Source organism: Lipomyces japonicus (assembly GCF_038497905.1).
Source record: "Lipomyces japonicus strain CBS 7319 unplaced genomic scaffold V1514scaffold_2, whole genome shotgun sequence".
Lineage (NCBI taxonomy): Eukaryota > Fungi > Ascomycota > Lipomycetes > Lipomycetales > Lipomycetaceae > Lipomyces > Lipomyces japonicus.
The window spans coordinates 448071-475636 of NW_027117814.1; the positions used below are offsets into that span (position 1 = coordinate 448071).

The 27566-nt window shown below is 38.0% G+C and overlaps 13 protein-coding genes across 13 annotated transcripts; 7 read left to right on the top strand and 6 right to left on the bottom strand.

The window, feature by feature from the left end:
- The first annotated feature begins 163 nt into the window (after window positions 1-163).
- On the top strand, window positions 164-1533 carry V1514DRAFT_324289 (tetrapyrrole methylase). Its single transcript, XM_066926395.1, has 4 exons — window positions 164-220; window positions 333-557; window positions 609-733; window positions 781-1533. Exons 2-4 carry the CDS (start codon window positions 420-422, stop codon window positions 1415-1417), a joined length of 900 nt encoding a protein of 299 aa, XP_066786004.1. The 5' UTR covers window positions 164-220; window positions 333-419; the 3' UTR covers window positions 1418-1533.
- A 519-nt stretch (window positions 1534-2052) lies between these two features.
- Window positions 2053-4091, top strand: V1514DRAFT_340451 (ER-golgi trafficking TRAPP I complex 85 kDa subunit-domain-containing protein; the record flags this gene model as incomplete). Its single annotated transcript, XM_066929024.1, has 3 exons — window positions 2053-2882; window positions 2935-3493; window positions 3552-4091. 3 exons carry the CDS (start codon window positions 2053-2055, stop codon window positions 4089-4091), a joined length of 1929 nt encoding a protein of 642 aa, XP_066786005.1.
- Window positions 4092-4262: 171 nt separating this feature from the next.
- On the top strand, window positions 4263-6727 carry V1514DRAFT_69915 (RNA polymerase I-specific transcription initiation factor RRN6-like protein). Its single transcript, XM_066930116.1, has 3 exons — window positions 4263-4468; window positions 4518-4624; window positions 4679-6727. The coding sequence occupies exons 1-3, from the start codon at window positions 4348-4350 to the stop codon at window positions 6656-6658; spliced, it is 2208 nt and encodes a 735-aa protein (XP_066786006.1). The 5' UTR covers window positions 4263-4347; the 3' UTR covers window positions 6659-6727.
- Window positions 6728-6815: 88 nt separating this feature from the next.
- V1514DRAFT_317585 (mitotic-spindle organizing gamma-tubulin ring associated-domain-containing protein) lies at window positions 6816-7119 on the bottom strand (the record flags this gene model as incomplete). Its single annotated transcript, XM_066925847.1, has 2 exons — window positions 6816-6857; window positions 6907-7119. 2 exons carry the CDS (start codon window positions 7117-7119, stop codon window positions 6816-6818), a joined length of 255 nt encoding a protein of 84 aa, XP_066786007.1.
- A 240-nt stretch (window positions 7120-7359) lies between these two features.
- V1514DRAFT_357187 (dynein associated protein-domain-containing protein) lies at window positions 7360-10863 on the top strand (the record flags this gene model as incomplete). The annotated part of the gene is made up of 7 exons (XM_066929657.1): window positions 7360-8173; window positions 8220-8337; window positions 8387-8582; window positions 8637-9395; window positions 9458-9817; window positions 9866-10168; window positions 10221-10863. The coding sequence occupies 7 exons, from the start codon at window positions 7360-7362 to the stop codon at window positions 10554-10556; spliced, it is 2886 nt and encodes a 961-aa protein (XP_066786008.1). The 3' UTR covers window positions 10557-10863.
- Window positions 10864-11308: 445 nt separating this feature from the next.
- Window positions 11309-12164, top strand: V1514DRAFT_274632 (uncharacterized protein; the record flags this gene model as incomplete). The annotated part of the gene is made up of 2 exons (XM_066924862.1): window positions 11309-11757; window positions 11807-12164. The coding sequence occupies 2 exons, from the start codon at window positions 11309-11311 to the stop codon at window positions 12162-12164; spliced, it is 807 nt and encodes a 268-aa protein (XP_066786009.1).
- A 374-nt stretch (window positions 12165-12538) lies between these two features.
- V1514DRAFT_349908 (uncharacterized protein) lies at window positions 12539-13321 on the bottom strand. Its single transcript, XM_066929390.1, has 4 exons — window positions 13133-13321; window positions 13009-13079; window positions 12845-12952; window positions 12539-12779 (listed from the first exon to the last, which is right to left on the bottom strand). Exons 1-4 carry the CDS (start codon window positions 13194-13196, stop codon window positions 12546-12548), a joined length of 477 nt encoding a protein of 158 aa, XP_066786010.1. The 5' UTR covers window positions 13197-13321; the 3' UTR covers window positions 12539-12545.
- A 153-nt stretch (window positions 13322-13474) lies between these two features.
- On the bottom strand, window positions 13475-15005 carry V1514DRAFT_324304 (mitochondrial carrier domain-containing protein). Its single transcript, XM_066926396.1, has 6 exons — window positions 14615-15005; window positions 14530-14567; window positions 14266-14480; window positions 14057-14206; window positions 13949-13996; window positions 13475-13889 (listed from the first exon to the last, which is right to left on the bottom strand). The coding sequence occupies exons 1-6, from the start codon at window positions 14641-14643 to the stop codon at window positions 13545-13547; spliced, it is 825 nt and encodes a 274-aa protein (XP_066786011.1). The 5' UTR covers window positions 14644-15005; the 3' UTR covers window positions 13475-13544.
- A 263-nt stretch (window positions 15006-15268) lies between these two features.
- V1514DRAFT_349910 (thioredoxin-like protein) lies at window positions 15269-16356 on the top strand. The gene is made up of 4 exons (XM_066929391.1): window positions 15269-15463; window positions 15516-15854; window positions 15907-15953; window positions 16007-16356. The coding sequence occupies exons 1-4, from the start codon at window positions 15428-15430 to the stop codon at window positions 16098-16100; spliced, it is 516 nt and encodes a 171-aa protein (XP_066786012.1). The 5' UTR covers window positions 15269-15427; the 3' UTR covers window positions 16101-16356.
- V1514DRAFT_317591 (uncharacterized protein) lies at window positions 16249-19949 on the bottom strand (the record flags this gene model as incomplete). Its single annotated transcript, XM_066925848.1, has 4 exons — window positions 16249-16326; window positions 16414-18297; window positions 18347-19062; window positions 19928-19949. 4 exons carry the CDS (start codon window positions 19947-19949, stop codon window positions 16249-16251), a joined length of 2700 nt encoding a protein of 899 aa, XP_066786013.1.
- Window positions 19950-20209: 260 nt separating this feature from the next.
- V1514DRAFT_324312 (NUC169 domain-containing protein) lies at window positions 20210-22983 on the bottom strand. Its single transcript, XM_066926397.1, has 2 exons — window positions 21192-22983; window positions 20210-21128 (listed from the first exon to the last, which is right to left on the bottom strand). The coding sequence occupies exons 1-2, from the start codon at window positions 22853-22855 to the stop codon at window positions 20282-20284; spliced, it is 2511 nt and encodes an 836-aa protein (XP_066786014.1). The 5' UTR covers window positions 22856-22983; the 3' UTR covers window positions 20210-20281.
- Window positions 22984-24347: 1364 nt separating this feature from the next.
- Window positions 24348-24884, bottom strand: V1514DRAFT_317593 (uncharacterized protein; the record flags this gene model as incomplete). The annotated part of the gene is made up of 2 exons (XM_066925849.1): window positions 24348-24551; window positions 24612-24884. The coding sequence occupies 2 exons, from the start codon at window positions 24882-24884 to the stop codon at window positions 24348-24350; spliced, it is 477 nt and encodes a 158-aa protein (XP_066786015.1).
- A 165-nt stretch (window positions 24885-25049) lies between these two features.
- Window positions 25050-26087, top strand: V1514DRAFT_274717 (cytidine deaminase-like protein; the record flags this gene model as incomplete). Its single annotated transcript, XM_066924865.1, has 1 exon — window positions 25050-26087. One exon carries the CDS (start codon window positions 25050-25052, stop codon window positions 26085-26087), a length of 1038 nt encoding a protein of 345 aa, XP_066786016.1.
- Between the last annotated feature and the right edge of the window lie 1479 nt (window positions 26088-27566).

Below are 27566 nucleotides of genomic sequence, written 5' to 3' on the forward strand. Positions count from 1 at the left end.
ATCTAATTATAAGCTGACGGATTGAACATAACAGGTATTGTATAGATAGATTGAATAGATTCAATAATAACAGGCTGCCAGTGCCGTGCAATGTGACATACCGGTTATTGTAATACTCTACGATGGATTGCATAATGTACAACAGCGTGCTTGCTCAGTTCTATGGTTTTTCTAACGGGGTACCCAGTACCAGCACCACTGTGGCACTGTACCCGCTAAGGTGAGTAAGCTTGGGTTGCTGCTCGGCAAACTTGTTATCTTTTCAGACTAATTCTGGTAGGTCCGATTACAAGATATATTGCGGGAATCAAACAAATATTTACGCTTTATAGATTACCCGGCCCTAGATTTTTTATATTTGACCAGACAATGTGAAGACAGAGTATAAACCTTGAAGCACTATTGAATAGAGTGAGAGGATGTTATATTTAATTGGATTAGGTCTTTCCTCTGTGGAAGACATAACCGTGGCTGGTTTAAAAGCTGTTAAACAATGCACTCGTGTGTATCTCGAAGCTTACACCTCGATCTTGATGGCAGCGTCCAAAGAAGACTTGGTATGTTAATTTTCATTGTTTGTGTTTGCAACTAACTAAATCAACCAATAGGAAGAGCTTTATGGTTGTGAAGTCATTTTGGCAGACAGAGAACTTGTTGAAAGTTTTAGCGACACAATTTTGGAGGATGCAGATAAAGTCGACGTTGCATTCTTGGTGGTGGGAGATCCATTTGGGTAAGAAAATGTTTTTGTTTCCCATACTTGCAAAACTAACCTGCAAGTGCTACTACTCATACCGATCTTTTACTTCGGGCGCGTTCATTGGGAATAGAAATTAAAACTATTCACAACGCCTCAGTGATGAATGCTGTTGGTGCATGTGGTTTACAGCTCTATAACTTTGGCCAAACTGTCTCGCTTGTTTTTTTCACGGATAACTGGAAACCAGATAGCTTTTATGACAGGATTAAGGAAAACCGACAAATAGGACTTCATACTTTAGTTTTGCTTGACATCAAGGTTAAAGAGCAGAGTTTTGAAAATATGGCTCGCGGGCGAAAGATTTATGAACCGCCGAGATATATGAATATTGAAACTGCTGCCTTGCAGCTGTTAGATATTGAGGATCTACGAAAAGAAGATGTTTATGGGGTTGATACCCCATGTGTTTCAATATCGCGATTGGGATCGCCTCAGCAGAAATTAGTATCGGCCACGTTGTCAGAGCTTGCAAACATAGATAGCGGAGAGCCGCTGCATTCCTTGGTAATATTAGGCAACAGGGTTCATGAAATGGAGTTGGAATTTTTACTAGAGTTCGCTGAGGACAAAGAGAAGTTTAAACGTGCTGTGGAGGTGGAAATCGAAGCAGGAAAGACAAAACTGATACAGACTGTGGAAGACGAAGAAGAAGATTAACTAATTGTAAATTTTATCATGAAATAGTGTATATAAGTTTGGACTAATTGTTTTTGTTCGGTAAACTTCAAAAATTAATTATATGGGCATAGCATGTAAATATGCGAAAAGAAAATAGTTGGAGATATTCCGATAAGCTCTTCTCAATTATGTGAAAATTTTCTGCTAGCATGATATGATCCAAAAGGTTTGCCTTGAGAACTCTTTATTTGTGACTTGTCAATTTTCAAAAGTCTAACTTCAAGCTTATAAAAGTTCGATTAGTTATGCGTAGAGATCGCTATGCAATGAACCAACTCCATGACAACCCGTCTTTCACTTGATGTTATGTCAAATTCATTGAAAAAATTCATGCTTAAAGCGCAATTTGTAAACAATAAAAAACTTGATTTAAAATAAATCATAAGATCGGTGATTAATTATAAAAAATTGACGTTTGGTTGGTTGTAGTGAACGCTTTTATTAACTAGTTAATTAACTAACTATTAGTACATGGCTTATATAATTTGGTGGTCATTTTTAAGCCAGCCACACACTGTGCATAACTAACCTCAAGAGACAAATTATCATTGAGAGATGGGTGATGCAGAGCTCCTACAGATGTATATTCTCTAGTTTAATCAGGTTTTGATTGTATGGCTTCTCAATCGGGTAATTTCACTTCTGGACGGGAGAGGTCCCGCGGTCCACCCAATTCTCGGGCCGTAAGAAGCTCAGTGGCATCATCCAATACATCTTCATCACTTTCAATATCGCTTTCCTCTATTATACCAGGTCATGTGCAACAACATAACACACCTCTATCTCCCAATAATGGCGTGTCGCCTTCTCATCTGTCAGCCATCCCCACCTTAATTGCTCAGTCGTACTCACCCAGAATATCGGTGCTAGCATCAGAAGATGTGGATAAAATAGCAAAGGACAAAGGGTTTCCTTCAATATTGGAATTGTTAAAACCATTTGGTGATTTGGTTCCTGGAATAGTTACAATAAGGGATTATGGAAGTGGTCAGAGCAATCAATATGACAATTTCAGCATTAGATTTATTTCTCCAACTGCTCCCAACAACCTACCTGACTTTTTATCTCCAAACGTGCCATTAAGTAGAAAATATCCGCCAGCATTTGAACCAGCAGATATCGATGTGTTGCTGAGCTTATGCTTGGAAAAGGGCCCACAATATTTACTTAACGATGCGTCTGTTCCTCCGAATGCAGCTCACGATTCCCTATATTACAAATTTTTACAACGACTTCTAGCTTCGCCTCCTATATCTCCACATGAAACATTTCAGCATCCTGTTGCAAGTGTTATTGCAGTTTCATCGAGGAATGCAAATCCTTTAGAGACACTTTCTAATCTGTACAAAACAGGCAATGATGTTTCGTTTCCTCCATACATGAGCAAAGATTTCATGCGTTTCTATTTGTACGTGCACGATGAAGATCAAGACGAATTGGAAAAGTAAGTTGACTTTTGCTAAGAAAATTTTTGGATTATGATGTCTAATTTTAAGATCAATCGCTATATTTGAGCGGATGAAACGACACTTCGGGTTTCAGTGCGCTATGATTAGAGTGAGATCAAAAGTTGCTAATCTTTCTGCTGAAGAGCCAATACATGCTGTGACTCCCTCGCATTGGATTTCAGCATTAGAAGAAGTTGAAATACTTAAAGCCCATACAAAGGTTAAATACATTTTTAGTAGTGATGTAACAAGCATTCAGAATTTTATTAAAGAATTTGTGGTGCAACATCTTGTACCATTTATGGAAAGATGTATTAGCAATTGGAACGAACAAGTAGCTGCTAACAGACGCGGTATAGCTGGAAGGCTTTTTTCAGCGTCTCGCAGGTTTCTTGGATCTACCAATAAATCTGGAGGGCAAGCAGTCTCGGGAAATTATGATTACGTTGCTGGTTATTACGGTTATCAGACGTCAGAATGGCAATTGCGAAAATTGGCCGATTTTGCATTTATGCTCCGAGATTGGAAACTTGCACATAATATTTACGAATTACTTCGAAAAGACTTTCTAAATGATAAGGCTTGGAAATTTCTTGCAGGCTCACAAGTAAGCTTTATTATGCTATATTGAATGGGTGGACATTCGTAATAATCGATGTTTATAGGAATTCACGGCCGCTAGTTTAATATTAACGGGTACGCCGCTTAGCTCTAGAACCAGACTAGAAATTCTTGAGCCGCTGCTAGATGGCGCATTGTTTTCTTATATAAACAGGTCAGGACAACATTCATATGCGCTAAGAGCAGGGTTGATTGTGGCTGAATTACTAAGGTCTCGGGGGGGAGGCGCAGCAGATGATGCTGCCAAATGGCTCATGAAAACGTTAAAAGAGAATCAAGCCGTCACAAAAACTACACATGCATTGCTACTCGAACGCATGAGTGCATGTTATTTAACCCGGAAAGGTCAGGGTTCACAACTTTGGGGAAATAGAAGGCGAAAGGCAGCGTTTTGGCAACTTGTTGCCGCGAAGGAATGGGTAATTTTGGATAGAAAGACTCATGCTAGGGTCCTACTTGATGACGCTGGCGAGAATGTCTACGATGCGCTAGATTGGGCTGACCAGCCTGGAACATTACTTTATGAATTACGGCACTCAACTGAGTCCATGGTCTACGACAGCAGTTTACAGGATGAAGTTTAACTCGTAATTGTGTACCGTTTTTATTTATATGATTATCCTAGTTACTAAATTGGTCACACCTCCTGAGAACGCTTCAATCAGTTTATTTGTAGAATCGCGGTATTTTTGTAGCCAAAATACGTTCAGCTTAAAATTTAATTACAAAAAAAATTGTAACGTTGCGCAACTGATTTTCTAACTTATCAATATCAATATATAATATACGGTACCTACACAATATTCAAACGATCTTTTCAATGAGATGTGCTGAAGCTCAATGTGGCCAGTAGATGCTACTCATCGCGTCAAGCTGGAATATGGCCATAATGGTGCTGCTTTATTTGCCCCCGGGGTTGGCGAAAACCGCAACTGGGTTTTTTCAAGGCTGCAGGGAAAAGGTATAGAGATTTCAACGAATGTTATTAAACGTTACTTACAAATATTTAGGCATAAAGTTTTTTCCGACTGAATTAGAAAAAGTCATAGTTCAGGGAACAAGATCCGAAATCTCCAAGGAAAGTCCGTTTCAACTCGCATTTTCAAGAAGGCAAATTGTGAGTGACAAGTTTTCTTAAATTGAGTGATTTTCTAACCAACTAAACTATTAGAATCGAATATTACCTGACCAGTTTGTTCCAAGCAATGTATTGTATCAAGCTTCGCAGTCACTGGTGAACTTTCAACCTCTTCCTTTGGTTGATCCAGTTCGTGAAGGTCTTCTTAGTTTTGGTATGGCTACAGACTACATTTCTGGCAGGCGAAAGGGTGCATATGTTTATGTAAATGGGCCACAAGGGAATATAATTAATATTGGAGCAATATCTGAGGATTCATTTCAGTTTGATTCACCTAAAGGGCTACATTTAGATGTTCCGACTCTTGGACATGCTGAAAAGGTATTGGATATGAGAGAGCCAATAATGGGTGTCAAGTTTGCTGGATCATCGAAAACGGAGAGTTCGGGAACGGTTTTTTGTGTTAGAACGGCGCATGAGTTACAATTTTTTCGAGCTGGTTTAGGCAGATCCGAATCAAAGCAATCATCTATTCTCTCAGCAGACTTGATAGCGGGAATACCATCACAATCGAAAAGATTTACAGACTTTAATTTCAATCCATGGTATTTTCAACAATTTGCAGCAATAGATGAAAATGGAAGTTTTGGATTATTTGATTTCAGTGAGGGAAAAAAAACAACACCTATAATAGGTGGATTGATATTTTCGAAGAATGAAAAGGATAGTTTCTGTCGAGTTCAATGGGGCTCAAATCTAAATAATTTAGTTATCAGCAATAGCAAGTTAATGCAGGGATACGATATTCGACAAAGTGAGAGTCCGGTAATGACATACCACTGTCATCCATCAACCTTAATTAGACAGGTTGTACGAATCCCTGAACGGGAAAATGAACTAATAATTTTAACATCATATGAAATCAAATGGATTGATCTTCGGATGGGTGCTAAGGAACTTTTAGCTTGGAAGCATTACATGTCCTCAGGAGACAGGTCATTGAAGTGTACCGTTATCAACAGAGAGGAAACACTGAACATCTTGTTGTACTCTTCACAAGATCCAGTCATAAGATGTTTTCAATTTCGAATGGAAGACTATTTGCCAGTATCTCTTGATGATCCTTATATCCTAGATGTGCCGTGTGGAGCTAATACTTATGAGCTCTATCCTGAGCTTTTCCGGGTGTCTCCTAAATCATATAAGATTGATATTGATGAAGAAACAAAATACAGTTCATTTTTGTCGCTTATACAGGTTTCGATTGATTATAGTATTACACAACGGGTTTATCATTGTCTTGACGGGGAGAGGCTAAATTCATTGGATATGAAACTTTCATCTGAAGTCAATCAACGCGCAAAAAGACAACCATTAAATTTTGAAGCATTTACTGAAACCATAAAGCCAAGGGTTGTAAATTTTCATTACATATATAAAAAGATTTTTTACGAGGACAACGAGAATTTGATGACTATTGCAAGTCAATTTGCAGCGTCTGAGCAATGTTCTGCTATTGCTGAAAAATTAAATATGAATATCAAGAGGGCAAAATTTAGACCAGGGCCCCGATATTTATCTCGATATTCTACTAATATAGTGGGAGTATTAAGCAATCTTGAGGAGCTTTCTGCAAACTTAAACGAGCTGTTGACGATTGCGTCGGATAGTGGTTTCACAGTTGATCACCTTGGATTTGGCCAGTTGACATCATATTTTGATTGCGATGGAATTGATACGCAGGCCATGTATGACGCATTTATTCGTACTTATGTCAGGTCTCTCCCAGCTGACTTAACCTATAAAGGAGAAGATGACAACTTTCCAGTTGTGCCAAAGGCCAGAGTGAGAAAGGAAAGGATCTCACGACGAATAGCATCTGATTTGGCGTTGGAGACAGTGGCGGTATCATCGACTTCATCGTCGATATTTGATACTATTTTAGATGATGAGGTTGACGATTCACAAGAAAGTGCATTGAGTCTCCTTCAAGATTATACAAGATTTTCCATGCCTAAGATTGGAACCATGCCTATTACAGCACAGCTTGCCAAAGAATGGAGTAAAGAATAAAGTCGATATGAGCTAATGTTTCTTTGTTATCTGAAAGCTAAGAAACATGTAACCATTGGGTAATTATTTTTTTTTATTCTTTGTTTTAAGTGCATATAGAACTATAATGTAATGTATGATGTAACTACAGTATTCAACTAATTATAGTATTTGTAATTTAAATTTTTTGCTTCCGGGCTTGCAAAAGCAAAATCGCATTCTAATTTGTCAGAGATACATAAATAATTAAAAAAAAAAATATTACTTACTGCTAATGATTCAGGATTCACTCCATTAGAGATTAATTCCACGCATATTTCCAGCGTTTTTTGATTGAGTCCCGTATCCAAAAGCAATGATACTTCATACAAAAGACGCGAAAGTTCAGTCCGACTAAGTTTTCTATTGTCAAATTCTTGAATATTCGGTTCTGATAAAGTTGAAGCCTCTGAATAAATTATGCCATCATTGGATTTTTCCATGAGAATTGCTCGGGGTGCACCGAACTGCTGCTGGCATTCAAAGTTGGAGAATGCCAACGCCTATAAACATTACACAAAACCCTTGTGTATGTATGTATACAACATATATGGTGAGGTAGCTCTTAGATCAATTATACATTCATCAATTATTTCTTTTCCTTAATTGCGGATAAAGACTAATTATCTCACACCGCATGTTATATTGATACGGTATTAATGCCCTGAAAGGTTGTTTTTACGATGCCCGAGCTGGAAGATGTAAAGTACAGGTTGCGCGAGTTAGAGCGCAAACGCATGGAAGATCGCGACCGCCTGATAGAAATGGAAACTCTTACGCAGGAGCGAGACAAACTTGAACGAATTATAGCTAGGCTTGAAGGAAAGATAAAACCTATGTTTGATACTCAACAAGAGCTTCAAGCCCAATTGAGCCAGCTAGAGATACAGAGGGGAGCGCTTGAACGCGAAGTTCGAGAGCGAACGGATCAATTTGAAATAGTTACAATGGACAAGGAAGTCGCTGAAGAAAAATACGAAGTTTTACAAGAGGACTTTAAATTACTAAAGCTTCAATTAGAAGAGTCAATATTAGAAAAAGAAATATTAGCTGAAGAAAATGAATTGTTCAAAAAAGGGACTTCGGAAGAGCGCGATGAGTCAACGTGGAGCCAGATTCAAGGACAGAATGATCGCCTTAAAAAAGCATTAATTATGTTACGTGATACTACTGATGAGACTGAGAAGTCTTTGAGAGCTGAGATCAATAAACTGCAAAGAGATGTGGATTCATTACAAAATGTTCAAAAGGAATATGACATTACAATATCAAAGTTGAAAAATGCGGAGGAAATAATTGAAGATTTGAGACAGCGACTTGATCTTGCTCATGGTGCTGAGCGAATGTTAGAAGAGATTACTGTAAAGAATTTGAATCTTGGAGAGCAGATTGAAGAGTTACGAAGTACAATTCAAGATCTCGAAACTCTTAGAGAAATTAATGAAGAGCTTGAATCCAATCACGCAGAAGCTTTTAAACAGTTACAGGAAGATATTGGTAAGAATAATGAGCGAACAGCAGCATTAGATTTTAACAGTTTCAGATTACCGTGACCTTGTTATTCGTGAACAAGGGGAGAAAATTGCATCGATGGAAGACGCTGCTGCCAATTATGAATATATTGTTGGTAGATTTAGAGACCTTGTCTCGTCTCTTCAAACGTAGGTACTGCGTCTAAAAATGAGCGAGTAACTTTCTGACACCTAATAGTGACCTGGAACAAGTGAAATCGGAAAATGCGAAAAATGAAATTTCAAATGTTGAAATTAATCGCCGAACAATGGAAATGCTTGAATTAAACCAAAAGTTACACGCATCAGCGCTGCGCGGTCAGGTTAAAACGATTGACCTTGAGTTAAGAAAGCTGGAAGCCCAGGAAGCAATAGAACACTTATCGATCATTCGGGTATGAGCTCAAAAAAAAAAAAAAAAATTGGATAAACTTATTTACCTGCAATAGGAATATATGCCAGATTCACTTGCGATTGTGCGTGAGGCAATTAAGACCTTGCTGTTGTTTCGCCGGATTACATTCAAATCAACCATTATATTATCGGCGATTCGAGATATTTTGTCAGATCCGTCGCGAAAGGCTATAAACAAAGCTTTACTCTGCGAACTTCTTATTAAGTTAAGCTCTATTTCGGTCATATGTGAGAGTTTTGTTGTAAAAATGTACGTCAGTGACCTTAGTGAATTTGAAAACTACGGTTCTTTGCAGCAAGGTGTTTCTCAGTGTGAATTAGTGTTAGACAATTTGATTACGGATATAAAGCAAGACGAAATTGTTGAGCGAGAGTTTATAAACGAGACCCAGAATGTATTGCAAATTTTACATACTCTACTGAATGGTAAACTGAATCTAGCTGAAAAAAATGAGGAGGTAATGCAGACATTTAAGGGCGGTTTTCAGAATATGTTCACGACAACTGAAAGCTCAATTTTAGTAATCAGATATATAATTGACTTTGTAGTTTCAGAATATAATACCAATGAGCTGAATCAGGAGTTACCTAGCAATAACCCTATTGTGGCATTTGAAACTAAGGGCGAATTATTACTTTCTAAGTTACGAACTATGAAAACTCTGTTATCGAATGGACTTGGATTGATAGATGAACTAGCTACATCTCATCTTATTATTTCTTGCAGCACATTTGGCCAAGATCTAGAAACAGTCACAACTTTAAATGATACCGTTGCAAAATATTTAATAAACGTATGATCATTTGTCCTTTTTTTTTTTTTTTTCAAATATGTTTGAATACTGAATCATTACAGTTATCCTTCAGTGTTGCATTGAGGTTTGAGAAAACTGTCGGTTCTTCTGCGCCGCCTAAATTGTCGGACATGCTTAATATCATGAATCTGGAAGCTCAGAATACGAGCAACAAGCTTCAAACTAGCGATGAGTATTTTGGTGCAGCAATTGAAGCTATAAATACGATATCTAAGCGCACCAGAAATCTGAGTGATATTTTAACTTCTGGTGACAGACAAGCATTTGAACCAATCCGACCTCCATGGTTAGTCAAAGTAGACGGTTTGAGAGAGCAAGAGAGTGCAGATAAACGAGTAATAGCTGGTACAGTTCAGCTCAACGAAGATTTGAAGCAGTTAGCTACACAACTAAGACTAAAGGTATTGTTTGACATATTGTTTTAATTGAATCTAAAGTAACCGGATTAGGATGCAAATGTGGAGGAGTCAAATATCAAAATTCAACTATTAGAATCACAAATGGATAAGAACCAGGAACGAATAAAAAAACTTTCTGAGACAGAGAGAGAGCTTCTAGTTAAGTCTAGTTCAGAGAAAGGTTTACAAACCAAGCTAAAAGATCTGAATGTTGAGATTGAAAAGCTTAAACACGAAAACATACGCTTAGCAGATTTAGCTAAAACTAATGCAAGTGCAAGTAAAGAATTAAACAATCTTAAGAAAAAAGTTCAAGGGGCAAGCATCGAAGAAGTTCAACTACTAAATAAACAGGTAATTATTGAGAAAATTAATTTATGATTTTGGCGAACCTAATTTTGTTTAGATCACAACTCTTCAAGCGACTATTAGATATCTTCAAGGGCGAGTAATAAGCAGTGACACAAGCGACGTTAATCAGATCGGAACAAAGCTTGATGTGGCATTTCTTACTAGTCCAGTAATAAAACCGACTTCTAAGAAGAGTGTGACAAATATTTTGTCGAGCTTGAAGCTTTCGGATGCGTTTGATAACCTGATCAAAATTACTCATAACGCAAAACTGACACATCTAGATGTCAGGAAGAAACAAGAATGGAGACCATTAACCTCCAGGAATGAATACATTACTGCTCGTCAGGCTGATGAATACGGGTTAATCATTGATAATTTGCGTTCTTGATAATTTTCAGTTGGCATTTGAGAATTGCCAGTTTAGTTCGATGTCACATGGTGCGGCTGCGGAGTGGTTTCCGTGGCAACACGGTGTAACACTAAACAGTAAAATTTGGGGAATGCAAAACCAAATCTGTCAAGAGGACGTGGTGACCAATGAATGGCATTACCCTATTTATATGAAGGTCATTTTTATTTTACTTGAGTTTTCATGTAAGCCTTGCATATGTATAGAAAGAAAAATAAGTACATTTTTTTATCAAGGCGAAATGTAGGTGCGACGGATAAAATTTTTAACTGCAGTTGGGTGCCCTCAAACCAGTGAATAGTAGTTAAATACATTACTTGATATTATTAAAGCTTGCATGCAACACGTTTAAATAATTTTAATTTTATTGGCGCTGATGCCTGTGAGTTTGTGATGACAGCTGTAATATTGACAGTTATAGCTTAAGCTCCTCGTGAATATGTAGTACGTTATATAGTTTTTATAAAAGTCAGATCACGAAAAATTTTTTGGTCATATGCTGCTCCACGCGAAGTGATCTTTTCCCAGGTTTACAGTTCCCCGCCGGTCTCTGCTTGCCAACATAATGCACCTTCATCTCCTCGTGGCCTTTTTTTTATAAGGCAATAAATAGTCAGACGTAACCGCCAACCCCAGTGAGCGATCGGGGATTGAGACTTTTGACTCGAGAAATTTTTTTTGTTTATCTTGGAAAACATTTTTCAATGGTGATGTCAGGTGTTGCTGCTGCAATGGACATTGATGTCGACGTTGGCACAATAAATACTGCTCCAGTTAATCACCATATTATTAATAATCCCCCCTCATCGTTTTGCTCTTCTTCCCGTCATTACATTCCAACACAATCTTCGCCAAACAAACGCACTTGGTCATCGTGCTCATCATCCTGTCCGCAGTCAAAACCTTCACGTCCACAAATCGTGCAGCATTTTCCCAGGCTCACACCGCCTTCACCACACAAACGATCTCGAGAAAGTTACATGGCACAAAGCCCGCCAAGTTACGTTAAGCGAGCTGATGATTCATACACACTTACCCATGTAGACGGTATATTTGCATTTTTGCCCGGTTCGACTGTTTCTTTTAGGATTTCCTTGTCTCAACTATTAAGGCAGTCTTCTGGTCCAAAAATTTTTGCTTTTTATGGAGATGGCCAGGATTTATACATTAAATCGTTGAGGTATGTTATCTGCATACTAAGGTTGGAACTGTTGCTAACGCTATTATAGTAATTTGTCACATTCCCTTAGAGCACAGTACGATGCTGTGGTTTATGCAGTTTCCGTCACACAGCCGCCGTTCAGGAACGAATTTGGTGTACCAGTAATTTTTGATCCGCGGGCGAATTTGACACGGGCGTGTAGGGCTTTGCACCCCATTTCTGGAGGCAAGCATGCAATGTGCGCCGTTGTCATTGTAGATTCTCAAAACCGAAAAAGAACATTTTTGCCTGTTGGCTACGGTGGGTTGATTGCCAGGCCAGTGGCTATTGAGAATCTTGAATGGGTTTTAGGCGATGCTCTGAGGTATTTACAGTATGAGCAATGGCAATATGGAGATGAAAATGTCGTAATAAGTTACGTTTGATCCTCATGGTATTTGGCGTTTCTTTTGTTTTGTTTTGTTTTTTGTTTTCAGGCGTTATCGGTATTATATGTTTCTTTGTAATGTAAATTTTTTTAGGATGTGATTAGGACTTGATATCAATGTTAAACTGAAAAAAAAAAAAAAAAAATTGATTTTGCAATCTCTTGAAACAACCGCATTTGTAAAAAAATTTATGCTATACACTGAATCATCAATACGTGTATCTTATGCGATTAGTTGGTAAATAATCTGCTATTGACGTTGTGTAAGATCCACCAGTTATGGAGAGAAGTGCAAAAAAAATATTTTAATACTGACAAAGACCAGCTTAACCAGTTTATGCTACAAACTTTCCATATTTTAATTATAAGAGAATGTATTTTAGTTCAAGCTAGCTAGAATTTCATGTTGTTCTTGATTATTAAAAATATTAACTCCTTGTAGCAATGCGATTGTACTTTGTTTGATGAAGGCCTCCTCGGATACGGACTTCTCTCGCAATTTCTTTAAACAGTCTGAAAATTCTGATTTTAAATAATTAGTATAATATGCTTCGAATTCAGCTGGATCGGCTTTATCTAATGATGGAAGCAGGTTTGAAGTGGCACGAGCCTCCTAAAAAGAATAAATTAATTATAATCGTCTTAACCACAAAAAATATTAGTTAAAATAAAAAATACCTTTAAAACGCTTTTATTTGAAGTTTCTTTTGGCTCTATTTCTACTTCGTCCTCTGAGCTCGAGTCTGAGTCCTCGTCAGATGAAGAGCTAAGTTCGTCTTTCATTTCCTATTTTGAAAATTAATCATCACTATTTTTTCCCAAATATTAAACTAACTTCATACTTTATCATTCTCCTTCAAAACTACTTTCTGTTCTTCTTCTGAAGAAGAGGAATCTGAATCTGTTGAAAAATCTGTCTGGTTGTTAGAATGTACCGAAATCAAATGTAGATTTGCCCACACGTACCTTCAGTTCTTGATTTCCGTAGTCTTTTTCTTCTGTGTTTTTTCTGTATATCCTTCGGAGGCATATTTTTGGAATTATAATTTTCAGAATAATGAGAAATGCACTGGTTATCAATTGTTGAAATTACATTTGGCTGATGAGTTTTTTTAACTTAAAGTTTCATTTAGCTAAATTTTCATGAATCTAAACAGAACATGGTTTTCATTAATCCAGGATCCTGCACAGCAACCCGGTTTTCTACAGGATATATTTAACTATTATAATTATGGTCTGATGAATATTAAGTGTTCATACTGGATTGGGTACTCTTTACTCGGTGCATGTAGCATATAGTTTTATAACACATACTTTTGATCATGAAAATCTATAACTATATATAACATAACATTTACAGCATTAAAGCTACCTCTCATTATTTCTCTGGCTTGAGTAGCTCCACAATTACCATTGATAAAACTCCCGAGGGTAAGGAGTACATTAAACGAACATGCAGACCCTTGAATAAGGCTCGGAATAGACCTGCTTCTTGAATCAAATTTTTAGCCACCTTCCATAAACCTAACTTATCATCCGGCCGTAAATTCGCAATCTCATCTGCTACTGCAAGTTGTTGCCGGGTTTTTAGCACATCTAAAAAGTTGGATACGGTGCCTGCTGTTGTGCCCGCCGCCGCAGATGCCAATGCGTACTGTGTTGCGCTTAGATCAGAAGAGCTCGAATCTGATAAGCCAGCCTTGTAACGAAGTTTTATCGATTCCTGTAATGCCAAATATAATTAGTTTAAAGCAACTTTAGCTAGCAAGTGTCTAACTATACGTAAGTATACCACCACACTATGGAATGAGGCGTGAAAACTGCAAGCCCCTAAAGCTAATTAGAACAAATATAATCACGTCCGTTTAATTAAAAAAAAAAAAAAAATACCATCCAGTAGCCTCGATAAAACCCCTTCAATCCTTGAGTTTGATACATGCGTTTCATCATAGCAAATGTTCCTCCGGGGGTCTTATCGGATTTCACTTGCATATTGCCTTTCACGACTTCCATTGGCGTCCATAGCAAACTGCTTGTCAACTATAGTAAGTTTGATAAGCATTAATCAGACCCACGCAATATAATTAACATTGCAATACCTCCGCAATTGTGCCGCTAATAACATAATTATAAGCAGAATCTTGTCCAAGATACGGTGCCAGGTCTTTTTTAGCTTCCCGATACGAAACAAGATAAATTGTGAACGCAGGTGTGGTAAATCCAACGGCAGCAGGTAAACCCCTCCAATAATGAGCAATTGGAAGCTTATAGCCAGTCGCAAGTGAAGTCTGTTGTAATGTTCGAATTGTATCCACTAAATGGTGTTAAAGTCTGCACTTTTCTTTTCAACTTAACGAACTTACAAGGATGAAAAGCAACTCGGCTACCAATTGCCCCCGCGCTTAAAATATTTAGAAATATAACTTTAGATTCAGTCTTATTACTTACACAGCTGCTGCAATTGTTGTGATATCCATATATATATGGTACGTATAGTTAAATCGTTGAAAAATATCGGTTAAATACAAAAAAAAGAACCGTTAAAGACTCCTTTTTTTTTTTTCTTTTCTTTTCTTTTTGCCTTTTCTCTTTACTTATTAATTTAATTTCATCAAAAAGAGGAAATACAGTCTGTACGGAGACGGCTATAATAAACAAAATAGCCACAGCTAGTTTCTGTCTGTCAGTGAGTATCTCACGCTTCCCGTGAGCGTAATTAGTCGTCGGTCGCCCCTGAAATTCTGCGGGCGAAGAAAGACCTTTGGTACAACAAATATGTGGAATATATCAACTGGAACTACAGGTAGCATATAGAATTAGCCGAAAATTATCGACATTGTTTATTTACTGAAAAATGTAAATATACAGCGGCAGCTCTGAATGACATCTTATTAATTACAAAAAAGTCTGCTATGCAATCTCTTGGTAACAAATCTAGAGATTATACGTGAACAAATACACGTTGCTTTGTAAAATTTAAAGTCACATATACATACTAGCTGTACAATAAAATATTTATTTAATTTAGCAGGTGTTCTATAGTAGTTTCATGTAGCATGTGGCTTATGTGCAATTAATTAACAATCACAAACAAATTTTAGTTAAGGTACGCCACCCTTACATAATTACATTTGCAATTTATTCTGAATTTGTCATATGGAAACTGCATTTATTCCCATTGGTTCTTGCAAGACAAACACTGCAACAGATACAGATTCTTTGACAAAGTCATTCAAATAACATAGTTTGTTCATTTTCAATATGCCATTTACTCGAACTCTTCTGGGTGCTGCTAAGGTGCGTTTTTTTTACAGAAACTTATAACATTGAATTAACCAATTTTAATGAGGTTCAGTCGTTCACTGCTACAAACACGATCCGAAGTACATTTGGTAGGCAATTACCAATTTCATTTGCCATCACTCGCTATCAACAAGCTCGATATCTGTCAGAAGAATCTAGAAAAGCAATTGAAGGAGCTATCGCATCCGCACCTGTTGTCTTATTTATGAAAGGTGTTCCTGAGGCTCCCCAATGCGGCTTCTCACGGGCAACTATTCAACTACTTTCTTTGTACGGTGTTGATCCTGAGAAATTTGCTGCTTTTAACGTATTAGAGGACAATGAGCTTCGACAAGGAATTAAAGAATTTAGCGACTGGCCAACTATTCCTCAACTCTACGTTAACGTATGTATTCACAAATTCTTAATCTGATCATATATGTAACCTTTTCGTACAGCAAGAGTTTATTGGCGGCTGTGACATTGTGCTTGATTTGCACCGAAAGTAAGTAATTTTTTTTCTTTTTTTTGCTTGACTCCAGATTTTAATAAGTATAGTGGTGAATTTGAAGAGTTACTTGAAAAGGCAAACGCTCTTCTTCCTCAAGAACAGCAAGAGTCGTCAGAATCTACATCCGATAAGTCAGCTTAGAAATTCAATTAAAATTGGAGAGATTAAAACGGCGCATGCGGAATAGCGGTATGGATAATGACAAAAATTTATGTACAAGTCTTATTTGATAGAGAAACTCAGTGAAAATTATGATAATAATGTAAAATGTTACATCTAAAATTACATATTACAATGGCTCTCCTTGAATTTTATGTCCAATTTTGAAAATTGGTACTCCTCTTTTTAATCTCTTTGTTCTTGAGTCCTTTATAAGAAGAGTTAGTTTATTTTTTTAACAATGGCATGACGAAACTGAAATATGCAAAAACAATGGAAAAAAAAACAAACTTACAATAATACCCTCCCGAAATGCTAACGCGTGATCTTTTAATACTGGGACAGTGTTTTTTGGAATCCACGCAAATCTATCCAAGTCTGCAATATTAATATCACTAATTGGACGACCTAACCTGACTTCTTTATGAACGTGAAGTGCTTTTAAATTTGATGAATTAAAATTGGATTTCGTTCGATGCTTTCGTCCCAACTGCGGTTCTGTATCATAAGACGAACCTGCTGCGGAAACGTGACCATTGAAGTTTAGCGGAAACGGCGCACGTGAAGTAAATTTGAGATTTCTTTTTAAAGCCACAACATCTATTACTGATTTTGTAAATGAAGATGCCTTTGGATCTGTTATTTTCTCTTCGACTTGCAACTTCGGTTTACCATCATGAATCGTTTCTCCTTCAACTTTTTCTTTGGATGATAAAAGAAGTTGTTTATGAAAAGCCAGTTTATCATTCAAGGAATGCACAGTTCGTTGAAGTTCTTCTTTCTCTGTCTGATATGTAGAAAGTTGCGCGCGAAGCATTTTGACTTCATCCATTAAAATTTCATTTTTAACAGCGATCTTTCGTTCAAGATCATCAATTTGCTTAGTTAAAGCTACATTGTTGTCTCTAATTGATCCAATTTCTTTAGATAATGATTCGTTTTCATTCTTCAAATTTAATTTTTCGGCATAATCCTGAGAATACGCTTCTAGCTCTTCCTTTTTTATTTTCAGTTCGTTAAATAAATTTGCGTGATCACTAGGTAGACTAGCACTAATGCCACATTTTGAGCAAGAAAAATCTGTTGAACAAAGAATCTTCGCATTATTTGTATATTGTAATTCAGAGCGTGCTGTCATATTTGCGGCATTATTTAAATCGACTGATTTACTGCGACCCATCGAGCTATTAGCTTCCAATGGAAGAACGATAGGTGTTAGACTGATATTATTCAGAGTGCGACGTTTTTGTAGAGAAGCATTATTTGTAACTATTTGTTGACGGAGAGACTCTTGACCTTTTTGCCGAGGCTCTGTTACTTGAAGTTCCTTCTCGGATGAGAAAGAGATGCGATACAAACTTGGTGGAGGAGGAAGAGGCGGTGGTAACGGCGGCGAAGACAAGGTGGAAGAAGAGGAAGAAAAAGAAGAAGGAAGAGGTGGATGTGAAGGGGATAGGGGTGGACGAGAAGAAGGTGTCAAGTGAGAATAACCCTCAATTCTGGAATCTCCGTAAACGACAGCACTTGAGTTATATCCAGAGTTACTTGCAGAGGTCGATCGAAGTGGGTATTGCAAGTCTTGATGCCTGTTATGATTCACGATAGTACGACTTGATGACGGCGATACAGAATACGATGCTGACAATCCACCATACACATGAGATGTTGGTTTGGTATGCCGTGGCCAGGTTTCGTATTTGGATGCTGAATATATAGGAGTTTGAACCTCGCTATTTTGTGAAGCTGTAGAAGTCGTACACGAGTTTACTGGAGATTGAGGAGACAAGTTCGACACACCAAGATACGGTATGTTAACATTAGACCAAGTACTAAAAGGAGGTCCATCATACGCTTTATATAAAGGTGCTCTAGATGGTCCTTGTGGAGTAGGCTCAGGTAAAGTAATTTTTGTCGCACAATCTTTTGGAGCAGAGAATGTTTGAGATGATGATTTATTAACCCCAGGGGTATCTGGCGGAATCGTCATCTTATAATTGAGATATTGACCTTGCCCAATCTTCATCGAATCTCGGTACGTTGTAGATTCCAATGAAGATACACCTTTCTGAGCATCCTTAGAATCTGTTTGATAAATAGGCAGCCTGTTCCACGTTGATGCTGAACTATAACTTGAATTAAGTGATGAATACGAATTAGTAGATATGGGCTCGCTTGCATTCTATGATTTAATTAATTGATTGAAAATTAAATGCTTTAAACTCACATACCGCGGCTTTAAAAAATCCTTGTTCCTCTGAGTAATCATTCAAATTAGATTGCTTTAAATTTTGAGAAGCTTCACTTTGAGACGAGGACGATTGTGAATCAGGAATGACGACCGAAGACAACCTTCTCTTCCATTTAGACTTTGTACCCAAACCGGAAGAGTTCACAGTAACGTATTCCAACTGTGACAGAGTTCCTGCTTCAGAAATTTTCTGCCGTTTTTCAGTGGATACTTCAATAGAATCGTTTGGTGGCTGTTCATCGCTTTGAATCACTTTGCGTTTGGTGCCAAGGGGTTGAAGCATTGACTTTGATTCTGTAACCAATTGTGCTGATGACTGTATTGACTTATTTTGACTATAGCTGTCTATAATCGAATCCACAGAAGGTAATGCGGTATTTGTTGTTCGGAAAACTGAATTTGTATTCTCTGTATGTCGGCTATTACCTTTGTGAGAGTCGCAATCGCGCAATGAACGTTCAATGAAAGACGTATGACTTGATCGATGTACGGTCGTATTTGATACACCCAATTGTTCAATTAGACTTGTACTATGAGTTTCGTAATCATTTTCATGGTCGGGTTGGTCGTCTTTAGAAGATAGGGCGTTGCGGTCAGCCGGTTGCTCAGGGTCGAGCGAACCAGAAACCGGAATTAAAGAATCAGAACCTCGACCCTTTTGATTTTTAAAATAAATCCAAGAACTAAGTCTTGAAACTGCAGGGGTCGTGTTAAGATTTCCAAGAAGTAGACTTTTTAGATGGCTGGCGAACGAGGAGTCGGCGTTGAGTGGCAGGTTGAAAAGCTACTGACAAAATATTTGAGATAATAGTTGGCAATGATTTTTATCAAACTGCAAAAGCTAAGTTTAGGTTAGTTATTGCAAATTTCAGAAATAATTTGAAATATTGCAATTATTTTTCGGTCGTGTATTTTATATATAATTCGCTCGTAACAAAAATCTTGGTAGCTCAACTGTAATCATTAATGTGACACGGCGGGTACGATCCCCTTGCCTGTAACATCCATAACTTATATCGGCATAGTAAACTATAGTTAACATTACGTTTGCATTTTACTTCAACGCTTGAGGATAGTCTCCGCTTGTGCATACAAGGGTTCTACTACTCCTTTATGAGTAGTGGAACGCGTGACAACTCAAGACATATATAATTTCTGACAAGTACAACTTGTGCAAGCATGAATGATGTATAAATCAGGAGATCAAGTATGATCACGCACGCCCACGTATTAGTATGAATCCTCTGTCAAATAATTGAATTTTAGACGGGTAGGGGAATTTACGAAAGGATATAGAGTTAAAAAAGAAGAAACCAAGCAGAATATGAGATCGCAAAACGCAATAGTTTATGAAATGGTTGGGTTAAAATGATCCTAGCTTGGGAACCAGAACAGAACTTGGCGCATTGTCCGGAGCGAGTATAATACGTCTTATAAGCTATCTGATAAACCCAAAGTTACAGCAAATATAAATAACTATATATATGAGTGTTTTTTTTTGTATCTAAGAAACCAGTTTTTATTCACCGTTACATGCTCTACAGTCTACGTGTGTAATTACCGTCTTGCTCATACTTCTCCATTATAGCGTATCTAATTATGTCTGCGTCTGATGAAGTTGAATGATCTCTGACAGTTGGGCATGCTTCAACTCATGCAGCGTCGCAACCTCTTGCTTGCTGTACACATTGCATAAGCCCTGTGCATCGCGACCCCTTTAACTTACACAAGGTTTGGGGTTTTTGACTGGAAGAAAATAACTGAATGTGGAATCTACTGAGGGACTCATTGATCGCCTTAAGCGGCCATGAATTTCAAACTGTAGTCAGTTTTACGACGTGAATTTGAAAAAAAAAGTTAATATTATCAATTCTATTTCTTGCTCAACCCCGAATTTTTTATATCTCGTCGCATTCTATGATGTCCATAATCGAGCTGTGCCATCTGCACCGGCACTAAACAACCATGATTCCTTTGGATGCCATACAACCTTTAAAACACCAAGAGATGAAACAACTGAATGGCCTTTGAGAACCTTCAGTGGTACTAACAATGGATTCTTAAGCAAATCATCGTAAACTGTGCCATGGAATACATTAATATGCCCATCGTCACTAGCTGAACAGAATAATGGCAATCTCGAATGAAATCGAACATCTCGAACAGCTTTCGTGTGATATCTCAGTGTCCTGTAGGGTTTTGTACTAAGATCAAGGTCATGCCAAGTAACGCGTTTATCGTAAGAGCCAGTTATAACGTTATCGCCCTGAGGGTGAATATCAAATGAACTAAGCCATCGGACACCAGGTTGAAGTGCCTTTGTTAGAGACTGAGTCGATAAGTCATAAATCCGCACGTATCTCTGGGTAGCCACATAAAGCATAGGTTTGAAAGGATGAAATTGAGCTTTTTGAATAATTCCCTTCGATTTTCTAAACGGAGACTGCGTATTGTGTTTTGAAAGCTGGTGAACAAGAACAGCCATGTTTGCACCTTCTGGCGACACCGATGTAAAATAATCACCTCGTCGATGCCAAGAAATTTGCTTAACCGTTTTTCTGCATAAAATAACACAGTCAACGGCTTGGCTCGCGATCTTTGACGACGGACGCATCCATTTACACAGAGGGTCTTTATTAATATTTTCTGTTGCTGTATTATTTTGTGCAGCATAACCCCAACCCGAAGTAAGAAGCTCATTTCCAACGTTCTCCGTTGCCTGATCGAATATGGGAGGCAAACATAGATAAATCTTTTCGCCACTGTTAAAATTTGTTAGTATATACCATACATACCATATGAAAAATATCGCAATGTACACTTACACAGAAACAGCCAAAATTCCACTAGACTGAATAGGGTTCCACTCGACAGATTGCACTGGTTCGTCATCATCTGTAGAAAGTGTAGCCTTCCAAACTTCACGGCCAGTTAAAACTTCCCACACTCTAACAGTACCATCATCAGCTCCTGTGGCAAGCCATAGCCCAGAAGGATCAACATTTATCGATCTTACACGACCCTTATGGCCCTTGTATATTATTGAATTTTTAATAGGAAATGGTCGAAGATCTTGGGGCGAAGGAAGTTTAGGCAAAAGAGAATCTGGGTCAATGTTCAGCTTATTTTTTCGAACTCGAGGAGCGAGATATAAATCAAGAGAACGCTCAAAGCGTTCTCTAAGAAAATTATCATATCGTGTAACTGCTCTTAAAGAAGAAAACTTCTTAGGAAGATAATTCTTTTCCCTGTCAATCGGATCTGTCTTGAGCCATTCTTCCTTTTCTTCCTCAGTAGGCACGTATTCCTCCGGTGGATTATAACTCTCGTCATTAGTTGGCTTTGCCATCTTTGGTGCCGCGATATGCATTATATGAGGGACATGATCAGCAAGGTTATCAGCCCACAAGTCATATACTGGTGCCTCATCATCGCTAACTTTTGGCTTGTTTGCAACAATACGTCCTTCTCGGATAGCTTTGACAATTTTCATAACTCGCTTGGCTTCGTGCTTTGAAGGAACAAATCTTCGCTTGGGCTCAGGTGCGGAGCTCAGAGGCATGATTTCTTCTTTAGATGTAAACCATTCAATAGTGTCCTCATAAGGATTGATATCACCCACATTTTCACCAAGATGAATCTTCTTGACCAATTCTAACTCATCACGAGTCAGTTTCAAGTCCGCACCAGAATTTCTATCGACCAACCCTGTCCAACCCTCTGGGACTTCAATACTGTCGAGTAAACTATCAAGTGCACTTCCAGCTGCAGGTCTCATAATACGCTTTCCGTTGATGTCATAACCGATATGAGGGTATTCATCATAAGCTGATAACGGAACGTTGCCAATAGTGTTAGACTCTTCAAAATCACTGTCGTCGGATGAATAATGAGGATCAATTGGGTGATATATGGGGCGAGGCTTCCCATCCGCACCAGTGGTGTAATACGCAATATGATCGTTTCCATCACTAACAGAAGAAAATGAAGACCGACTCTCTTGTGCACTATACTTACTCGCATAGTCATCCTCATCGTCACTCTCCACTGCAACCTCCTCTTCGCCCTCTGCTTCCTCTTCCTCTTCCTCTTCTGGAAACTGTTCAATTTCATCGTCTGAAACTTGATCATCATCATATTTTTTGTCCGCGTCCTTGTCATCATCATCATCTTCATCTGCATCACCGTCGGAATCTGATATCCCGCCGTCAAGAAGACCTGCCAGATCTTTCTCATTTTCACTATCAAACTCAGAACTAATTTCGTACTCTTCACCCTCATCTTCTTCATCTAGCTCATCTTCACTAAATTCAGCTGAATCATCGTCTATATTTTCTTGCAGTTCCTCACGCTCATCATTTGATTTATCTTCAGGGTCAATTTTTTTTGCTTCCTTGACGAATACCTTCTCAGACGCCTTTCCATTAATAATTCCAGAGAAAGCCGGTTTCACTTTATTTTTGTTTCCAACAAGTTTTCTCTTTACCATATTGAACTTTGGTAGAGATTTTTTTATGTAATTTCAAATTTTTTTTTCGAAGTATTGCAAAAAGTGAGTTGGGAAGAAAGAAAAATTAAAAGTTTAAACAAAATTACCCTGCCATTATATTGTGCACGTGATGTTGGATAATTCTTTAAAAAAAATCGTGCACGTGATATATTAAATTACTGATAGATTATTAATGGCAAACGCGGGGCTTGATCCCTCCATATAATCCATGTAAACCAACGTTGATCAAAATGTTTATATATCAATACAGATATTATTTATATTTTTAAACAGAATTGTGAATATGAGTGCTGTATTATTGTTTGATTGAGATTAAGATTAAAATTCACGGTAGAATACTTAGTTGCAATAGTAGTGTTTCAGATTGAGTTCCTTTTTTTTGCTGTTGACAACTCCAGTCGGGGTACTGTTGTGAGTAAGGCCAATTTTTTGGTTTTTAAAAGCTCTCTGTTTTCATGTATAATTCAGCTCATGAGTATATTATTTTGTAGTCGTTTAGTTTCAGTATTTAACGAATCTTGGTGAGTACGCTCTTTTTTTAAGTAGCAACGTGCAATCTACGTTTCGTCACTTCGTCTAATACCATATAGGCGATACGGCCAATTATCTGAAAGTCATTTTCGGCTTCTTTGCCAATCTTACTGGGTTAACCGAATTGCTGTTGACCAAGAACAGTTTCTCTTTAATTTTATGTTCTGTTTGAGGTCTTAATTTCAATTCTCTACAATAGTCTGTCAGGTGTTGTTTCGTCATGATTCTTGAGACCATCTTATATATATTACTGACATTTCTTTCTAAGATTGATAGGGGCCTAATTGGTTTTAAGACTTAAATGTTTTCTTTCTGTTTATGTGGATATTTAGCTTCATGGGTTTCCTGCAATCGTACTGCTTATTGATTACCTTGTATGTTCACCAAATTAGGAAGTTATTAACATTAATGCATTCACAATTTATACTACAACTGATGTCGGATATTGGTGAATGATTTCATGAGCGTATTATTTTGGTGGGGTTTTTTTATTTGCTGATCAGTTTGCATTTTATATAAGCTTTGGGTGCATGATGTTTACCGTCACAAACAAAGTATTTTCGTATCCGGTAAGGTAACTCAAGCATTTTTGAATTTGAATCATTTGTATTGAATATATGTGATCATAAAACCAAAGTTGCTGGATCTTACGACAAAATATCAACGAGCAAATAATTTCATCAGACGAATCTTTGCAGTTTTCTATTGCCTTAGACATGTTCACCAGTTGTTCATGACGACGCAAAAGCCTAGTTTAAAGTCCAGAAATATAGCTTAAGAAGACTATTAAATAAGTTTTTGTCTTAGTTTTGCTAGATATCTCGAAAAATATTTCGTTTGGTCGTGTTGCAGTTTTCGTCTTTTCCTCCACAAAACTGCATTGTTGGCTAATTAGGCATCAAAAGCAAAATCACATACATGTATAGAGAAAACCATGACATTAAGAAGTTACATCTTCCAATAATTGAATCATTTTAATTTTTAACTCCGGATCTGGTTCCGTATTTGCTTCATTTGTGACGAAAAATGGGATCCCAAGAGATGCCAATTCTGTACTCATTGATTTAACCATCGCAATCGATGCTTTGTATACTTTTGCATCATAATTTTTTAATTCTTGTTCTTCGTCTGCCTTATCTTGTGCCTATATACAATGCTCTCTTAGCTTTTCTCTGATAATTTCAAAAATTGTTATTGTACTCGCCTCTATATCACGTTCCAGAGTTGTCGATTGATCTTCGCCAATTAACATCATGACACTGTCAAGTTTTTTCCGTCCTTCTATCCTTGCCTTAAATTTTTGCTGAATGGCAATCCGTCCTGCGTGCCATTGCTTTTCATGTGCGTCTTGGTGTTGCCTCATTCGTTGAATTCGTTCCACAGTTGGCTTGTCTGGTACAATGTGCTTGACCACATATCGCAATGCGGAAGGATATGTTTTAATGTTGGCAGGATGATCTATGCCTTCATCATTCATATTTTATTTTCTTGGCCAATTTATATACGTACTATCTGAAAATAATCAAATAGGTTGGTTTAATTATCTCGAGCCGCGTCTTTTGTGGTTTAATTTAAGATTTTAGAAATATATATATACCCGTCGCAGAATATTGGCGGAGCATTTGCAGTTATATATTTGATAATGCTAATAGGGATCTGTGGAACTTCATATTCAGGTCAAGATGAAGTTGCGAAATATCTTATCTTGCAAGGCTTCAAGCGACTTCGTGTTCGGCGGAACCCGCAAAATATTGAGACAGATCAAATATTATCAATCGACAACGACAACGACAAGAAAATAAAACTTCCTCCGACCCCTGTCATCATTGATGAAGAAATAGAAGAATTTAATTCAACTGAACAGTTACTTGAATTTGTTACTGCATGGTGGCAAGAAAAGTTTTTGATTACTCATATTAGCGACTTAAAATCTCATGAATTACTTGCATCCCGGCCATTTTTTCTACTGTTATCGGTGCAGGCATCATTGACGGTCCGATACGACAGATATTTAAGACAAGTCACGTCGCCGCAGCTCAAGCCCATATCCTTGGACGAATTCATGACCACGTCCGATACTGAACTTTACGACAGGTCAGCCGAATTGGCAAGGCTCATGTCCAAGTCAAGATTGCAAATCATCAACAACGGCGGCTCGATCGAATTATTATACGTTAAGCTTTCAAACTTAAACCTGACGGACGAATCACGGCTTCGTCCGTCATGGGATGCGTATTTTATGCAACTGGCCAACTTGGCTGCACGCAGGAGCAATTGCATGAAGCGGCGGGTCGGCTGCGTGCTGGTTCGCGGCAGACGAGTGATCGCGACCGGTTACAACGGCACGCCGCGAGGCGTGCTGAATTGCAATCAAGGTGGATGCGAGAGATGCAACTTGGCATCGATCGGCGGCTCCAGTCTGGCTACTTGCCTGTGCCTGCATGCGGAAGAAAACGCGTTGTTGGAAGCTGGCAGGGAACGGGTGAGCGAGGAGGCGGTGCTGTATTGCAATACATGCCCGTGTCTGACGTGCAGCATAAAAATCGTTCAGATGGGATTAAAAGAAGTAGTCTATTCTCAATCATACCATATGGATGAGAAATCATACAAGGTTTTACGACAAGGCGGGGTCACACTCCGTAAATATTGGCCGCCTGAAGAAGGAATAGTCATAATATAACATAGAGAAGACATAGAAAAGAAAAAAGCATTTTTTTAGTTTTACGTCTTAGTGCAGCCTTGACTTTTTTTTCATCACTCATATTTTCATGATCCTAAATTTTATAACCTGAATTCTGTTCAGCCGTACCGGTTTCATGCTTAATTGACATTTAAACTTGTCTTGAAGTCTGGAACGAATTTTTTGAACTGTTGGCAAGATTTGAGCCATATGATAATAACATGCAGCGACCAAGGAAATACCCAGTTGGTCAGTTTGCTTGGCCGCTTTCCCTTTTTTAGCCGTAGTAATCACGTCCACGCAAACGTCAATCACTTTACTGAAGGCTTTATGCAAGGATCAGCAAACTTACGCAAGTCGTAAGAATACGCTTCCTTAAAAAATCTACCAAGTCTGAGATCTGTGTCATATGGATTATTAGTGATTACGAAGTTTGGATCTCATGACTATACATGTTATAAAGGCAGGCAAATAAATGAAACCATTAACTCAATTTTGATGTACCCACCACTCATTACACCATAAATAAATAGGTTTATGTGTGCTAATAACAAACAAGGAACATAATAATATAAAACGTTACTGTAATAATATTTTTATATCATACCCTAGACGTTCCAACACCGTAATGGTATACATTTCCTTCAAACTGGTCGCCTTTAAATGGAACAAACCTTTGTGGCCTCTGTTTTTCGCTATAATCTTCTCGTATCTTCGCAAGCCTATCTTCCTCCGAATCATTCGGGCTAATAATCCTTTGGTTATTTGCCCGAACCTGAAGTGAAAATTTGCAAGCAGTCCCATTAATATGCCTAGAGTCCGACTCGATATTCCTTTAAAATTGCGCTTTTTTTCATAATGTCTCATTGTGACGATCTGCCGTTGCCCATCGTTAGTGACGCTGATCACCTCTTTTATTTTTAAAATAATATAAAAACACAGTAAATAATTCGAACAATGATTAAACAAACATTGCATACAAAAACCCAGGCCGACATTGCACAGAAAAATGCGTCCTGGAGTTACAATGAAGTTCACCAAGATCGCTCGTATATTCCAACATGCGAAAACCCGGCTGAGTTGGAAATTTGCCATGAAACGCTTGATGTAACCTTGACTTGATCGTCAAGTAATGGTGCCTTGGGAGGATTTCAGAGTTCCATCTCATTTTCCTCTCGTGGAATAATATGCGCCGTTTGAGTACCTATATAATGTCCCGCTATTCGACAGCATACATCTCTAAATCGGATAACTGAAGTTGGCGGGACCGATGAGATGAAAAACCACCAAGAGGACAGAGAAGATGGGAACTCACAAGCCTCAAAACAGGTGGCGACGGGCTATTACGGACTTTCGCCATCTATGGGAAGCAGTCAAAACCAGATTGCAATACCTTCTCGTGGTAGGTGATCCCAATAATTCCCAAGTGCAAGAACTTGGTCAAGATCACCATTTACTCGAATGTTGCCATTGCAATCC

Coding starts and splice junctions, on each gene's coding strand:
- V1514DRAFT_324289 (XM_066926395.1), top strand. CDS start 420: ATGTTATATTTAATTGGATTAGGTCTTTCCTCTGTGGAAGACATAACC. Junction 558..608: donor CAGCGTCCAAAGAAGACTTG/GTATGTTAATTT, acceptor ATCAACCAATAG/GAAGAGCTTTATGGTTGTGA. Junction 734..780: donor GTGGTGGGAGATCCATTTGG/GTAAGAAAATGT, acceptor CTAACCTGCAAG/TGCTACTACTCATACCGATC.
- V1514DRAFT_69915 (XM_066930116.1), top strand. CDS start 4,348: ATGTGGCCAGTAGATGCTACTCATCGCGTCAAGCTGGAATATGGCCAT. Junction 4,469..4,517: donor TTCAAGGCTGCAGGGAAAAG/GTATAGAGATTT, acceptor ACAAATATTTAG/GCATAAAGTTTTTTCCGACT. Junction 4,625..4,678: donor CATTTTCAAGAAGGCAAATT/GTGAGTGACAAG, acceptor CTAAACTATTAG/AATCGAATATTACCTGACCA.
- V1514DRAFT_349908 (XM_066929390.1), bottom strand. CDS start 13,196: ATGCCTCCGAAGGATATACAGAAAAAACACAGAAGAAAAAGACTACGG. Junction 13,080..13,132: donor ACGGAAATCAAGAACTGAAG/GTACGTGTGGGC, acceptor ACAACCAGACAG/ATTTTTCAACAGATTCAGAT. Junction 12,780..12,844: donor CAAATAAAAGCGTTTTAAAG/GTATTTTTTATT, acceptor TATTCTTTTTAG/GAGGCTCGTGCCACTTCAAA.
- V1514DRAFT_324304 (XM_066926396.1), bottom strand. CDS start 14,643: ATGGATATCACAACAATTGCAGCAGCTGT. Junction 14,568..14,614: donor ACAACAATTGCAGCAGCTGT/GTAAGTAATAAG, acceptor AAATATTTTAAG/CGCGGGGGCAATTGGTAGCC. Junction 13,997..14,056: donor TTTATCGAGGCTACTGGATG/GTATTTTTTTTT, acceptor AATTAGCTTTAG/GGGCTTGCAGTTTTCACGCC.
- V1514DRAFT_349910 (XM_066929391.1), top strand. CDS start 15,428: ATGCCATTTACTCGAACTCTTCTGGGTGCTGCTAAG. Junction 15,855..15,906: donor TTCCTCAACTCTACGTTAAC/GTATGTATTCAC, acceptor CTTTTCGTACAG/CAAGAGTTTATTGGCGGCTG. Junction 15,954..16,006: donor GTGCTTGATTTGCACCGAAA/GTAAGTAATTTT, acceptor TAATAAGTATAG/TGGTGAATTTGAAGAGTTAC.
- V1514DRAFT_324312 (XM_066926397.1), bottom strand. CDS start 22,855: ATGGTAAAGAGAAAACTTGTTGGAAACAAAAATAAAGTGAAACCGGCT. Junction 21,129..21,191: donor GGAATTTTGGCTGTTTCTGT/GTAAGTGTACAT, acceptor AAATTTTAACAG/TGGCGAAAAGATTTATCTAT.